At 41.2% G+C, this 16,745-nt stretch overlaps 1 protein-coding gene and 1 long non-coding RNA gene across 3 annotated transcripts in view; both read right to left on the minus strand.

Annotated features, from left to right (window-relative positions):
* The window catches only part of LOC146704592 (uncharacterized), an 82,502-nt gene that overhangs the window by 38,699 nt on the left and 27,058 nt on the right, over positions 1-16,745 (minus strand). The window lies entirely within an intron of this gene.
* On the minus strand, positions 12,614-16,461 carry foxb1a (forkhead box B1a). The gene has a single exon (XM_085461847.1). It carries the CDS (start codon positions 16,064-16,066, stop codon positions 15,125-15,127), a length of 942 nt encoding a protein of 313 aa, XP_085317973.1. The 5' UTR covers positions 16,067-16,461; the 3' UTR covers positions 12,614-15,124.

Below are 16,745 nucleotides of genomic sequence, written 5' to 3' on the forward strand. Positions count from 1 at the left end.
AAAGGTATGCATCCCCCTTTCTCCAGCCAGCGGTTGTAACCCTCACTGAGCTCCCTTAACACAGAAGAAACCAAAGATCATGACAAGACCTACTAGAAACATATCTCATTAGCTGCCTGCATACCTCTCCCATCATCTCCTAGCACCCTCCTTGGGAATATAGAAAGAGGGCTTTGCCTGCTCTGTCCCCAAGCTCTTGTCAAAATCTTCTTAATTGTGATTAATTGCATGGCCATAATGATTTCCTTTACTAAGTACAAATAATACAACAATGATAACAATATAAGCGGCAGAAAGCTTTCACTAAATGCTGCCGTGTTTGTCAATTGCAGGTGTGTTTTCTGCAAAAAATAAAGTTGTTGTTGAGAATATATTGCGTGACAAAAAAGAACAATGTTTTTCATATTTCCACAACAACTTGAAAAAAGCACCGCTTTGCAAAGAATGCCCTAGCTCCGGGCTCCTCTGCATATTGGAGGTTTTCCCTCTGTGGACTCAGTTGTTATGGATGCTGTTTATGGTGCTGCTATGACAAGTGTGAAGGGCAGGCATAGTGAAAGATGTATCGCTCGCTTATCTGCTCAGTGTCTGAATATTTTATAGGATTGTAAATGACCCCGCTATCATGACACGAGTGTCACAACAAGCGCCCCCTCCTCCCCCCTTTTTTAATTTTCATTCATTTAATTTTTTTTTAGATTTGACTCTTCTGTGATAAGTTTTTGACACGACGTGACAAACGCTGTTTGGGAGCCTAAACATCTGTAAACTCATTGAATTTGCATGCTGTGCTTGTGTTGGTAGGTTGTTATAAAACACTTCACATGAGATCAAATTATTATTTCTTTTTTTTTTTTCCTTCTTCTTGTTTTGCCAAAAATTCCCATTCGTGACAGAAGTTTTTCTTGAGTTTGCGGAAAGTCGTTGAACGAAAACAGGCAACTGTGAGCAAAGTAGCGGGAATGAGTGACAAGAGGCAGACTAATGATAAGGTTTATAAGTTTTGATAGTTTTTACGGCCTGCGAGTGGAGCTGAGGCACATCACTGAGATGTGCTCTTGAGCTGCACAGAGAACAATGTGCCTTTGAGACACTCTCACTGCACAGAAGCAGCCTCGTCCTTCCGCCTCTTGCTGCATATGCTTTATAGCCGACAATAAACCATTTTAGTGCAAAATAAATTGGGATCGTATTGAAATGCTGGCGCTATATATGTCATCGAAGACATACAGTTATTTTTTAGCAAAGCTGGAGAATAGTTTATCATCATGTGAGTGCTGCGATGGGTCTGTTCCACATCATTGGCTTCTCTTGCTTAGTTAGATTGTGAAGGTCAGAGTTCTCAAGCCTTTTATCGCTGTTTAACTTCGGAGAATTATCACATGGGCAGGATTTGGCTGATATATGCTGCACAGTCCTACCTCAGCATAGTGTCATATACATCCTGCATTTTAAGTTAAAAGATCTAGTGACATTATTTGGACCATGTCGTGGGGGAGAAATGGATAGAGGCCTGACCTCGCACTGAAACATTTGCATAGATGCCTTTATTTGACAAAAGAGATTTAAATATCATACATAAAAATTTGGTATCCCACAAATGGTCACGTCTTAGCATGTGTGTGCTCTCATTTCACAGTGCAAAACAAGAATCAGTCATCTAATTTAGCTGTAAGTGTAACCAATTGCTTGAATTGCTTCGAAGGGCAATTAACTGTTTACCACTGCAAATATGTTTTATAGTTGTTTAAGTCTGTGCATCACATTCACCCTTATTTTAAAGCAGCATTAACATTCAAATCATCTGCCTGGCCCGTCCGCGGCTGGTGTTAAAAGAACATCTTTGTCGGCATTTCCTAATTCAAAACTTAGATTAACAAGAGCTCTGGAAAAACATATTTGAATACTGACATTTTGTGGTTACATCTGTTTGGCTTTAATTGCTGTGTTGAGTTTTAAAACTTTGCAAACATAATTAGCGCCCCGGCAAATGAGAAGAGCATTAGCACACAGCACAATCACAAAATTACCATAAAGGATAAAAAAGATTTTTAAGGTTTGCTTAATGAAAGCTTGAAAGGAGAAGCCTTCTCCCCCTGAAACACCAAGGTGACATTTTATTTCCAACTGTTAATTGATGTTCTGCTGATTAAAGCACATTTTATGCAGAAGACCAGAGGGCTCTATTTCTGGAAGCTATCAGTTCGCAGGCATGGATTGCAACAGAGTTACAAGGCTGAGCTGAACCGCATATCATTTTTTATTTTCCAATTGCATCATGGATCCAGTTTCTTCTGGGAAAGCTGCAGATAAAAGTGTAGATTAAAAGGACAAGAAAGTATATAATTAGTGTTTGGGATTAATCCTGCATTGTGTGAACTAATACTGTCATTCTTACAAAAGAGTGACAGTATTAGTATCTCTACAAAGACTGTATTTGTATTATATTGTACTCTGTTGTACAGCACTGTGTATCCGTGGTATTTTTTATAGTCCGGATGCTATTGTATTGTAAAACCGATGATATTATTTCACTTACAAACAGCCCGTGTCATTAATCAGCTCACAATATTTGTTAGAGCAAAGCAGACTAATAATTCAAAACTGCAGCTTATTTATGGAAGTGAACAATTGATAAAATGCCAGGAAGACTGTAATCTTTTAAAGCACTTCTTACAAAAACCTCTTTGTCAGAATAATCAACACAATCTGCATAATTTACATTACTTACTTAGATACATGAGCGAGCCCGAGCTTAGAGTAAAGAAGTTTGTTTTCTCGTGTTTGTGCCTATTAGCCACAAATTAATTAATCTACCATCCAAAACCCAATTAAGCCACAAGCTATATTAATACATCGCCCATTACACAGCGTGCAGAGGAAGTACCGGAGAAGCGCTATTATTTTCACAAACATAATCACATTTTGCTGCAGCAGTGGCGCCCACTGTTTTGTAATGTATTCAGAAGCCAGCGAGAGCTGTTCGGGTAGAGGAGACAGACCTGAGCAAGGAGATGGATTTTAGGTCCAAGAGACTGATTTATTTTCTGCCACTAGGGGGAGAGGTGCTCCTCGCAGGCCTCACCAGGGAGAGCAATAATATCCAGCTATAAAGTACTGATGAGGCAGCTCAGTGAATACTTATGAAGAGTCCTGAATTAGATTCACTCTCACAACCTTGGTCGTCTTATTCAAAATGCCCTCGGTCTGGTTTATAGCCCATGTATAACGACACATCCCAAAAGCACCAATCATATAATTACCAGTGTCTCAAACATTCATTCAGCGTGGGTTCCTTCAGCCTTTTTTAGACCCCCTCTATCCATCAATGATGTGAAAAACTCCAGCTCCTCCATTTAATATTGTTTGTTTTGTTGTTTGTCAACACAACAGAGGAGATGTGGTTTTCTAAAGCTCGGTGTTAAAGAGGCACCCCGAAGAAGAATACACACAGGGTTGCCATGGAGCCCATTGATGTGCAAATGTTTTCATTTAAATATTTTTAAGAGGATCAGCTCAGATTACGCCAAAGTTTGACAGAGATAATTCGATGGCTTGTGTAGCAGCTTTGTTTGTGGAGACCATCATTCAAGGCACGTCAGACCACCTTCACAAACCACATAGCCTTTTTAATGAAGTTTACTTTGAGGAAAAGGCCAAAGCTAGTAGCTTTTCTTCATGCGGGGCTATATTAGGGAAATCTCCTCAGTCCTTATTAATGATTAGATTAGTGTTTTTAAAAAGCTTATATTTGCGCTTATGCAGCCGTGAGAGGCTTAGTGAACGTTAACAGGATGACTGCATGGTTGCGATTTCTGGATAAACAAAAAGTTGCACTTAACATACTGTGTTTTGTAAAACAAAACAAAAATACCAACAAGCTGGTATAGAAGCATCAAGCAGATATATTTGCTCTTTTTTCCTTGTATAACAGATAAATACACCATGGAGACCCCCCAGTATTTGGGACAAGAGAGAAGAGCTTAAATATTTATGCCTAAGCCTCTGGAGGCCCACTATTAGTAGTAAAATGTTTTACTTTCTGGGGCTGTCACTCTGCATTGGCTCCCATTAACAACGGGGCTGACAGGGACCTCTGGGTCAAACACTTTGAGGCAACAAAGGGTCCTGATGAAATCACTCAGTGAGACCCAAATTACTTCTGTGTCATTGCTGAACAATATTTTCTCCCCAAAGCATTCCTCCTTCTGTTAACGCCATGACCCCTTCCACTGCATATGGAAAGGATTGTTTGTCTATAACACTGGGGGATGGAGATGAGGAGAAGTTCATGGACAATGTTCCCGGCTGTGTTAGCCCCCCCTACAAGCAGCGAGACTCTCCTCCCTCTGTTTTGTTGCGCTTTGTGAAAAAAGTTGATAAAAACAGGTTGTAAATGGAGATGGGCAGTTGGAAATGAACACGTTGGGGTGGAGCAGTGAAGCGGGAAATCCAAATATACAAGACCTCAAAGAAAATCTGGCAAAAGCAGAGAGGGAAGCTCCCGGGACGCTTCGTTTGGCACAGCGGAATTCAAACGAGACAAGCGTTTGGGAAAACTGCTTCACAACAAAAATTTCAGAAAGCGCTTTTTTTTGAAAGGAAATTTCTGTTTAGCTGTTTCTGTCAAAGATTTCTGCCGCTAATATCTGAACAGACACATGTTGTATTGTTACATTCGACATATTTGACTAGTCTGACCTAATAAAGTACACTTAAAGTTGTCAAGTACTTCAAGACACACGCAGATATAAGCCTAAGATTAATGATTGACACTTGCCTGCAGAAAGACATACAATAATGGTAAGAGTGGCACAATTGGATGAGCTCAAACAGTATCCGAAAGGCCTGGAAAGGAATGAGCAGGCAGGGAAGCTTCAAATCCCCTCTCAATCCTAAGTGGGTGGTCCTTTCACTGTTGGTAACTGTGCAGTCGCCAGGCATCCACACTGAGGTTTTGAGGAGGGGGGACTGGCTCTCCAGACGCAACATTCACCGTCCCAGGCCCATACATCCACAGAATTAGATTCATGCTACACTGACTTTATTTAAGCTAAGAGTCCTGGCAGTGGCAGCATTAAATGACAGCCAGTTCTCCAGGTCTTTTCTCTGGATTAAAGGATGATTCAGGAGTGGAAGGCAGAATGGCTTAAGAAAAAAATCATTCAAGGATAAAGGAGTCCATAGTTTATCGGAAGAAAGTAACTGAGACTTGCAGACGTTGCCAGATTCCATTGAACACCGCGGACATGTGTGAAGATTGACAGAGAGATATGCTGCAGCCCCTCCGCACCCCACCCAGTCTGTGCAAAAATACACGCACACAAACACACACACTTACACATCAGCGCCATCTTTACACTTTCATTTATTTAACTTAAAAGATTTCGACACGAAAAGTGAAATTCTCAATTTCTGCATGCATTGCACTTGCATCTAGTTATATGATACCAAACTTATACCTAAATACCTTCCTCTAGAGGTTGTAGTGTTGCTATTTGCTCTTAAAAATCAACAAAAAAATGTCAAGTTAGAAAGAAATCTTTGTTAGTCTTTCAAAAGAGAAAAATAAAGGTTACCAAAACCTGTGCCAGACGTTTTAATAACTTGTAAAAGTCCAAAAGATTTCTTTTTATTTAAACCCGTGTTTACGTTGGTATCAGGACCACTTTTACTCTAACAGCCAATATTTGGGTGCCACCCAGGCATGGGAATGAAAAGCAGCCACGCAGCCTCCAAAGCCAAGCACATAAGAACTGTTTAAGTTGGCCCCACAAGTCATACATTTCAATGATTTCAAAGAGACCTCCAATTAAAAGCTACAAACATGTCTTTGGAATGCGAACTAACACAATTAAAAGTGTTCATGAGTGTATTAGAGGAATAAGTTGTGAATTAGCACTTCGAATACACAAGGCTGTTTTCACTCCCAAACTCTTTCACTCATTCAAAAAGCACAGGGAAAGAGGTCTTTTTGAAGTCAGTCACTTCTCTTTCTTTTCTCTCTCCTGCTCTCCCTCCCTCTCTCTCTCCCTCTCTCTCTCTCTCCCCGGGCAAAAGAAGATTGAGTCAGCCTAATCTGCTCCTTGTACATTTGAATGTCTTCTGCAAAGAGCTCATCCTGGCCGCTTGATAAAGGCCCAGGTGCAGAGACAGTGGCCGTGCCTAACTTTGTCTCTGTGGGGGCTGTAAATCACAGTGAGAAGCCCACCCTTTGAAGATGCGAGCTCGCTTTCTCCACTGATTTGTGGCCAGAAGGACAAGCCCTTTACCCGGGCCCTGCACAATGCTCACGCCAAAACCAGGGAGGACGTCAGAAGGAGGCAAACTGATAACCTGCTGATATGCTCGAGGGCTCTCAATCGAGCAGCACAACACACACTTCACGTAGTAAGAAGCAGGGCTCCTGACTGCCAAAGGTCAAGTGGAAGGAGACTTGGGTGACACCATGAGGACTTAGAAAATCATATGCAAACAAAAATGTTAACAAGTATTGACAAGTGCTGAGGGCAGCAGTCTTTTGGTAAGGAAAGAAGAACTTCAATAAAGAGTGAAACATAAGGCAAAGCTAGGAATCCGCTGTGACCGTAGCTCTTTATAATTACTTGACATGCCCGGAAAGTGATTCATAAATAAGGCATATAATTCATTCACTGCTGCAGGGTCCATATACAGCACCAATCATTCTGCATTGAGTTATTTCCCACAATTTGCTCATCAAACTAGCTAAGAACAAGCTAGAGTTGCAAAAGAAAGCTGTTCCAAAGGCTGACATGTTGCAAAATGTAATTTTCATAGTAGCCCAGTCTACAGTGTAAATCACCTTTAAATACCATATGACATGTATCATATTTTTATTTGTGTCTTGCCAATTCTTTTACAGTCAGTTGATAATCCCTGACTAACACACACACATACACACACATACATACTGGCTTCTTATTTCGTTAGTCCACTACACTTCCATCTCTTGATGCCAAAGAAAAGAAATTAGCAGACCATTGCACGCTCCCTTTGACAGAGTCATTAAGGTAGCCAGTGCAGGGCTAAAGCAGAGCTGCGAGAAGCTCACTGTGACACACACAGACTTGCATGCCTTCTGTTTGTTATTTAGAGCCTTATTTACACTTGTTGTCAGAGACAGGCTGGAAGCACAGCAGTGGCTTCCTCCATGGGCTGGATAACAATGAGCTGTAGGGGAGCAGCCCAGAAAGGCATTTATCCTGGCCCTGCCCCATCTTGAGAAAAAGGAAAGCGAGAAGTTTACTGCCTGTGAATCAGAGACTTTTACTCCCCACACACCTAACCGTCTTCCTCCTCCTACTGACTTCTGATTTGACAGCTTGGAGATCATGCACGCAAGTGGAAGAGACTAAACTTTGATTTCACGTGTGAGGCGGTGCGGACAGTCCAGCACCTTCAGTTTCTGCTCACGAGAGCGATCCAGTAACGTGAAGCACAGCCGGTCAACTTCAGGCGTAAATAACTTGAAGTAACTCATTGTTCTCGTCTGCTCTACTTTGCAGCTCGCAGAAAAGAAAGATGGAGGCGGCAAGCAAGCAAGCGATGTTCATTTTTGGTTCTTAAAGTGCTTCCCTGGCTCTTTCATCGCATTTCATCATTCTGCACTTTTCTTAATGAATTTAATGAGCCAAAAAAAAGCAGAAAATGGGAAGAACAACCACTTTTTGAACGCATCATCACAAAAGCTGCCACACAGAAACTTCTTTGGAAACTCAACTCTAGATGAAAACAATTCGGACTATTTGGGGAGTCACATTCAATCCAGTATTTTAAATGATGGCAAGCCAGTTATAGGGCAGTTTATTTTTTCTTTTATTGTCAGGAACAAAGTGATCAGCAGCAGATAAATAATTATAGCTAGAGGATCAAATGAACCTTGAAAGCTCACTTATTGACAGGATATTACATCATTCATAAAGAATCCCAGTTCCCAAGTGTACTAGTGACTCTTATCGTCATGACAATTAGACTGATGAAGTGCACCATGTGATAAGAGTACACAAAAATTGTGTTTTTTTAAGAAAAAGTGGCGTTATGTGAGCCTTGTATGGGTGTGTGAGCCCATTGTGACCTTTTTGTCCGGCGACTTCCTGAGAGGACAAGCGGTGTGTTCGGAGGTATCAGCAGCTGCGTGCTACATGCCTCTGATCCAGGCAGCTATTGACTTCCTGAGATTTGAATTAATTACTTGCTTCACAAGAGAAACTGGATTGCTGTGGAACCCCCTAAGAAGTCCACTCATTCTTAGGAAACTGCCCCATGGACTTGCAGATGGTTTCACTGAGATGTGCTTTCCCATAGAGAACAATTACACAGGGGATTGTGGCGCTGGCATAAACCTGGAGCACACAGTCTCCATTCTGAACATTTCAAAACAGCCATAGGGGAGGTTTGTGACTTAACATAAATTAGACCACCAGGGAATGGGGAGATCTGAAGTGGCGGAAGGGCAATATTGCAGATAAATGCACCGTGCTTAGAGCTTCTGCACCGCGGAAGAATGAAAATTGCACTATGACACCTTGGAATCGGATAATAACCGAATTAACATCTTTTAATGTTTGACAAATGCGACCACTGCAACCTCGCCTGTAAATATATTGTGATGCGGCGCCGGTTTAGTCGGTTTTTCCTTTGTGTGTTTTCACTTCTAGAAAGGAAAACAATGATGAGAGCAATTAATGATGTGAAGAAGAGACAATTACAGTTTATACTTTTGGGGCCCCGTGCGTTAGTCTGAAAGGGATTAACTTACTGCCGCGTTTGTATTCTGCTTACTTTCAATTGGCTCAAGCCCTCGTGTTTGGTCTTGTTAGTGCCAGCGGGCCCCCGTTTCCCAGTGAAGAGTACACTTCAGCTGTGATGAAGTATCCAGGAACGCAGAGGTTACCAGTGGCTGCTAATTAACCTCGCATTGTATTCGCTAACAAAGAAACAAAGGAACAAAGTGGAATTTCAATGCAGAAGATTATCACAATCACAAAGAGCATAGTGCTGGATCATGCACTTAATGGGGATTTTCACACCGGCCATGACACCATGAGATTAGATCAAAGACAGATGAAGTTACATTAACAAAACAATGCAGTCTTGTTATGCAACAACAAACAGCCCATCTGGGCCTTCTCTGGGGTAGGAAAGGCTACAAGTGCACAGCATCAACTGGTCACGCCAGAGCTCCCGTCTTCCTCAACAACTTCTGGAAGACTGGATTTGATTGTGAGAACTTTATTGCAGCTTTGTTCTGGTTGAGAGGAGGTAGCATCCTCTCCTCAAATACATTAAGACAAAGAGGAAATGGGCTGTATGTTCTTCACTGGTTATTGTTGTCTCGGTTTCTGTCCCCCTGGCTGAATGGCAATTACTGACGATTTCCTACCAGGCACTGAGCCCAGGCCCGCTGAGGGTGCCCTGACCCCGCACTATCCAGAGGGGAGAGACAGAAGCTGTCAAAACTTACACCTCTCCCTGCTCCCACTGGGAGTTCTCCTCCAGCTGCTGCCCCACGGGGCTTGTTGCGCACTCCTGCTAATCAGCTCCATCTTCTTCTTTTTTTCTTTTTTTTTGTGTGGAAGAAATCAGCCCCGAGTGGATGTATGTGCGTTTCTCACCTCTGCTACCTATTGCACCTTTGAAGTCCTCTGTAAGTGTTAGTTTATGGCTGGAGAGAGTACGATAAGATCCCAAGGAAAGGTGATAAATTAGCTTTTCGTCCCACATTTAAAAGGGGAAATAGCAGCCTGCTAAAATCCACAGAATCAGTTACAGTTCTGACACCTAACATCTAAAGCACTCGAGAAGCAAAACATTGCAGTGCCAAATCTGTTAAGCAACTTCATTAAAGCAGATTATTTGCAGGAAGTTTACTTGCTTCCCACAATGAAGCTCTGTATGACAAGCATTTGGTGAAATCTCTCATAGTGCCATTTTTTGGAAAACAGAATTTGATAAATATTGCCGATCCAACAGATTCACTAGGATACACAAGGCAAGCTGGGACAGAGCAGATATTTTGAATCCCCAAAACACGCCCTTCACAGGCATGCCAATTACCAAAAACTGGGGAGTAAAAACACTTTTAAAAATCTGTAATTCATTTAATAGGATTAGATATGCGTTCAGCTACTTGCTGAACCCCTTTATGCGCCAAAATGCAACATAACTTAATCGTGAGTCACACGCAGTTGCTTAAAGTTCAGGATGACAGCTCGAAATTTGATGAATAGTTCTGTGTTGGTTGTGTTTCTCACCTTGTCTCAACCCGCCCAACAGTTGCACACACTCAGGCAAAAACAAGTGATCCATCTACATATAGAAGTGTCATGGCGTTACATTACATATTGTAAAATGAAGATGGGAAATGTGTCAGTGACTGTCGCCAATACACGATATCCTGTAACAGCTAATCCATATGTATATTATTCAATTTATTATTCAAGTTAGCTTGAATCAGAAGAAATACATGGAATTATACAGAATCAGAAAAATATATTGTACAGAAAAGGGGTTCTACTTATAAACACACACACACATATAGATGAACATACATATATAATTCAGAAAAAACTGTGCTGACAGTGTAACAACAGGGACTCATTTTCACCTCACAGCCTGTCACAATAAGCATTCTTATCTTGAATATCAATTATCACCTCATTTCCTAGAACCACTGAATCTCCTTTACAACACCTGCCTCTGTGCTGGAAACACCATCTCTGTGATGTGAGTGAGAATATGATCTGAACCACATAAACTTTATGGCGTAAAAAAAGTTTCACCGCAGTTTATAAAACAGACTCGATGGCCTATAACTTCCGCACAGCCACCGTCTGCTGCAGCTCAGTGGAATTTCGCCGCTGCCACCCGCTGACATAATTTGTTTCACAGTCACCACCCAGCAGCATGAATCAGATGTTGACACTCTAATTTCATGCACACATGGGTGTTTGGCTGAGCCAGCCTTGAATGTTGCTGCATTCCCCCCGTCTCTCTCGCTCCAGCTGCCCGCTATACCTGCCCTTTGCCCTGCGACACAGCCATGTAATGTATTTAGCCTATGACTCAGGATTTGACCAAATACTGTTGGACTGATAATGTGTAAGTCAGGAGTATGTCTTGAAAGTTGTAAAATATAATTCCAGTACTTATTATAAGCTAAACATATGAGCTTATCTTCTTTATTTCCCAGGGATTAAACCTTGGGATAAATCCCTAACTGGCCTCAAGCTCTCAAGTTTAAAAGAGACTCAGTCGTAAATGTCTGAAAGTAGAGATTTGTTTTTAATCCACAACTACTCTTTTACCCATCAGGAGAGCTTCAAGTTGCCCTGCTTACCACTAAAATAAACCTGTTTACCATGGTCCACAGCTCCATCTGAAAATATTTGTTTTACTGGGTTTTTTTTAAATACAAATTGCACATACTTGCAAGGAATAATAAAATAAAGCCACTAGCCATGCTACAAAATGCCAAACGCAAGTCAAGCACTGACATTTTGCTGAGTATAATTAATGCAAATTTTGTCTATCAGTGATTATTTGCTTCTTCTAAAAGCCACTTCTGGCAGTCTGCAGTGGGAGCGAGGAAGAATTACCTTGTGTTGTACATATATGTCCTCATTCTGTCAGCTCAAACAGGCAGCATAAACTATTTTCAACAGTAGTGACCAGCTGAATAAATGCAATTATATATCCCCCCCCCAAAAAAACGGATAAAGGTGAGAGCAAATCCCAATATATTTTCCCCTCAGCAAATATGACATCCTCTCTTATGGCTGAGCATAAATCTACAAGATAAGCACCGAAGAAACAAGTTGTTTGTGTGCATTGGAAGCAGCCAGGATTTTCTACTTGCTTCCTCGTGACAAATATCTAAACAGTAAACACATAGTAAATAACAGCACCCTGTCCATATCAGTTCCCTGCTTGAGGTTAAGTTGAGTTCATTGCAGAGGCCACTGCCTGCATGCATTAAGCAAATCATAAATTATACATGCTAATTACCTTGGGCCTCCACTTTAATGAATTATTTTAATTAAACTACAACATTGGGGTTTTGCATGTGGTCTATATTTCATCCCCTGCCTAAGATGACCTTCTTCTTTGTATAAGTGGAACATAGTTGAGAGAATAAGGACAATGCAGACTTGGTTTATACCGCTGAGTTCATACTGGTGCTGCTGAAGAAGGGAGTGAAACAGCAAGGCTGGCATTTATTTGCTGAAGGGAACGCTGGGTTTGTGTTTGCTAGTAAAGGAAAAAATAATCTATTCATATGGGTTTATGAAAAAATGTGATTTTTTTTACAGCGTCATAAGTGTCAGACGTGTCTCTTTACCTCCCACCTGTTACTTTAAAGCAAGGAGATTTAGACGCTCCCATTGGCTCTGGGAAAGGTTAAATCAATTTGCACATTTCATCAAGCTTGTAGTGTTCATATATTTGTAACTGAGTTGATTGTCTGCCCACCAAATACCTTTATATACCCCCCCCCCCCCAATACAATTAAATTGAACCATCCAGTGAATCTGAAACAGAGCTGTAGGATGGCAGAGTTTCATGATTTAAATGAACATTAAAATATTGCATTTCTGTTTGTACACTGGTTGTGTTTGCGTTTCACATTTGGGTTGTATTAACAATAAATGACTTCTTATTCACAAAAGTTCCTTACAGCCGTTTATCTGCATTATTATATTACATAAACCTTTTAGCAATGCAGTACAAATAAGACAAATGACACTGAAATTCAAATATAAAAAAATCCACATTCATATATATATATATATATATATATATATATATACATATTGCACTACTTAAAACAGTACTGTTTTTACCCCCCACTCTGTAAAACAGGTGTTTTAGGAGTTTTTTTCTTTTTATTTAACTTAATTAAAATAAAATAAAAAGTTCCATTTCTTAATGTGGTTTTAATGCAAGCCTAATTATTATTTTCTGATTAATCTGCTTCTAAATTGTAATCTGGTCTTCCATCTTAAATACATCTAATCACCCAGAGTCAGAATTAATGTTACACACACAAAGATGCACAAAGTTGGGGTGGAGGGGTGGGGGGGCTAACACTGTTGTACAAACAGTCCGTGGGGGAGGGGTGGATTTAAATTCCAAAAGGGTCTCGCAGCTCGTTTCCTAGTTCCCCAGTCAGCAATGTGTTTGTGAAAAATCAGTCTTTTTGTCTTGCTGAAAAAAGGCTAAATCTACATTGGTGGCCCAGTCTAAGTTTACTATTCTTTGCACTTTCAATACAAGTGAATGAGGGAGAATGAAGTGGCCCGAGCCCCCTTATTTGATCTACTGGATTGTATAAAGTGACGGAATTCTAATGTATTTGCTCAATGCCCCGAAATAGGCTGTTGCTTTTCTATAGAGGATGCAGAAACGTCACGTTATTTTTTCAACACTAAAAAAACAACAAAAAAAACACACACACACAAAAGTTAAAAAAGCGTATTTGGCAGCCTACGTAGGTATCTCCCTCCGTCTGTATTTACACAACCTGTTGGATAATGTCCCCTGAAATAGAAAAAAAGCACAAGGTTGAAACGTTCAGATGCTCTTTTTATAGGAACGAGGGGGAAAAAATGAACATGGCGCTTATTTAATTACCCTCTGTGACGTCTGAAGTCGAAATTATGTAACACTTAATTTAGACACTGTTTGCAGCTTTTCTAAATGTTTATTGTCGGGCCTAATCGTGTTTAGCTCAGCTTGATGAATGAGCCTGGTTGTCTGCGCTGTGGCCAGGGCATCGCAGCTCCATGCATCCTAATCGGCTGCACGATTCATTTCTCTGCCCACAGCCTCCACTGCCTTTCTCACATTCATAAAATTCGTAAAATCATCCAGTTCTGGATAAAGATTATTATTATTATAATTATTATTATTAGACGGAAATGTAAAACAAATCCCCAAAGTTACATTTACACGATCAAAAAAGCTGCCATTTGTAATAATAATAATAATAATAATAATAATAATAATAATAATAATAATAATAATAATAATAATTCGTATCGTCTTAGATAAAATCTTCAGAATCATTTTGATTGTTTACTTCACTTTTAATGAGAAAATATTTCGATGACCATTTTTTTCCAATTCATTGCAGACTGTTGGCACACTTTTCGAAAGCACGCATGCTTGCAAAAAAAATTTAAAAAATTTAAAAAATAATAATAATAAAAAACAATTAAAACAACAACAATACCCACGTCATCATCATCAACAACAACAACAACAACAGCAACAACACAAATTTTAAAATGCATGCTTTACCTAAAAAAAAAAGTACAAATTTACAGCATCTGATACACATGGTCACCACAGCCTTTTAAATTAAATGCTTCACAGAACATTTTCTGGAAAATAGATATCTAAAACATAAAACTAAAAAGTGCATTTTACAACATTTTTAGTATCAGTTATTTTCAATATTCACATCTTGCATTTTGAGGACTTCTCAAAATTCTACTTTTCAATATTGAAAAGAATTTCGTAACTCGGTTTGCTTTCTTTTTTTCTTTTTTTCTTACAGGGATGGTAAGAAGAAATCTAAACCCTATTCCTATTTGGTATACCCTTAACCATCATTCCAGTATTTTTTTTTCTTTTTATAAAAAAAGCAAACAAAAAGTCATTGCCTCGCAATTTCATTGACATTACAGTGGTCACACAGAAACGGTGCAAAAGTTTTGCCAGTTGATGGAATTGAGAAACTGCAACGGGGGGATTTGGAAGCCACCTTCAAATAAGAGTTGATACTGCCAAAACAAACTCCCCCCCACCTCCCCACAGCCCTCCAATTGGATCCCCTCAGTGGCTCCACTTTCAACACTCGCATTTTAAAATAAACTGAAAAATAGAACTATCAAATAATTTATGATTTCAAGAGCAATACTGTACGATTCTGTGCTGGACTTGACACAATTTAAAGCGACACATTCAACACGAACACAAATAAATCGATATGCAAACTGCAACTCGCCTTGATTCCAACAGCAGAAAATATAAACTTTGGGTTTGGTAAAGGGGCCTTGGAGCCAGCCAGCAGTTCGTTTAATAGAAAAAGTTCAGGTGGTTAGTGCACAGCCACAGACTGTAGAGTGGAGGGGCTCGTCAGAGTCTCACTCGGGGTTGCAGGGCTGCTTTGGCTCGTCGCTGTCTGTGGGGACGTCGGACTCAGAGACTGTGGAGAGTTTGATAGAAACGCGGGGATGTGGGGAGGTAGCGCCGAGAAACCGGGCATGGACGTCGGGGTGGGCTTGATTGGCACCGGGATAGCCGGTAAGGACTGTCCCCCGTGACACAGGGATTTTATGGGCACGCCATAGGCACTGTAGTCGCTGCTTGCCATGGATATTGGGGCCGCCGTGTCAATCACGCTAGTGTTGTACATGTGGGGCCAGGCTGTCGTCAGCTGGTTGTGAAGCGGGTACCCGGCAGACATGGACTGCATGGTGGAGAACGCCAGACTTCCCGGGACCTTGTATTCTCTGGCGATGATGTTCTCAATTGCAAAGGGGTGTTTGAAAGTTGATGACTGAGACACTCCGAGGTTGTAAGTTGACATCTGAGGGAGGTGTGTGCCGGTGGCTGCCAGGGCGCTCAGTCTCAGCTTGGCTTGCTGTTGGAGGTAATGGGCAGCATCCGACTGCTTGCTGGGAGCCAAATGATCAGACACGGGCAACACTTTGAACCTTTTGCGGCGCCTCAAAAAACTTCCATTCTCAAACATGTCCCCACAGTTGGGGTGCAGAGCCCAGAAACTGCCCTTACCTGGTTGATCTGGGCGCCGGGGGATTTTGATGAAACAGTCGTTAAATGACAGGTTGTGACGCAGAGAGTTCTGCCATCGCTGGGTGTTTTCTCTGTAATAAGGGAATCTATCCATGATGAACTTGTAAATTTCACTGAGTGGCAGCATCTTCTCCGGGCAGCTCTGGATCGCCATGGCAGTGAGCGAGATGTAGGAGTAAGGTGGCTTCTGATCGCTGTACGTGTTTCTCCCCGGACGAGGCATCCTCGGTGTATTTTTTCAGCAAACGCAATAATAATAATAATAATAATAAAGTAGCTTCCTTTAATTCCTTGGCGAAAGCTTGCTGCTCTTCATGAAAACAACCGCCGCAGAAAGTTTCAGTGCAGGCAGAGCCGGAGTTGGGTCGTGCGCAAAGCAGCCACTCTGAGCGCCTCTGCAGTGTGCAGGCGAACACGGTCGAGGACGGTGCACATTTATGGAGTGACGGCTGCTGCGAGTCTTTCTTCCAAAGTAAGTCAGCTTGTCCCTCTAGCAGAGCTGAATGGACTTCATTTGGCGTCCTTGATAAGACTAGCTAAGCGTATGCCTCCATGGCCTTCCTCTAACCATCTGATAGTTTTATGTAGTGACATGAACAGAAAAGACCCCTGTAGAGGCGCTCCATTAATGTGCCACCTCTTTGCTATCACATGACAATTGCCATGGGAGGAGGGGGCTGGGAGGAAGGCATAATCTGGTTTCATTTACACCTATTTACATGGACACCTTGGGCCAATGGAAATCATTTCCATTTGAAGACAGAAAAAGGGGCGAGAAGGCTCGGTAACCGGAATTGAACTGCGATGGCACTCAGTGTGTGAAGGTATGCGCTAATACTTCTTCAGCGGACTTTACAGCTGCACCTCACAAGTACGCTATGTGAGGGAACTACGTGGCAAAT

This window comes from Copadichromis virginalis, linkage group LG7 (assembly GCF_057382275.1).
Source record: "Copadichromis virginalis isolate Kocher_CV1m ecotype Utaka linkage group LG7, C_Virginalis_male_GT1.1, whole genome shotgun sequence".
NCBI classification, from domain to species: Eukaryota; Metazoa; Chordata; class Actinopteri; order Cichliformes; family Cichlidae; genus Copadichromis; species Copadichromis virginalis.

Coding starts and splice junctions, on each gene's coding strand:
- foxb1a (XM_085461847.1), bottom strand. CDS start 16,066: ATGCCTCGTCCGGGGAGAAACACGTACAGCGATCAGAAGCCACCTTAC.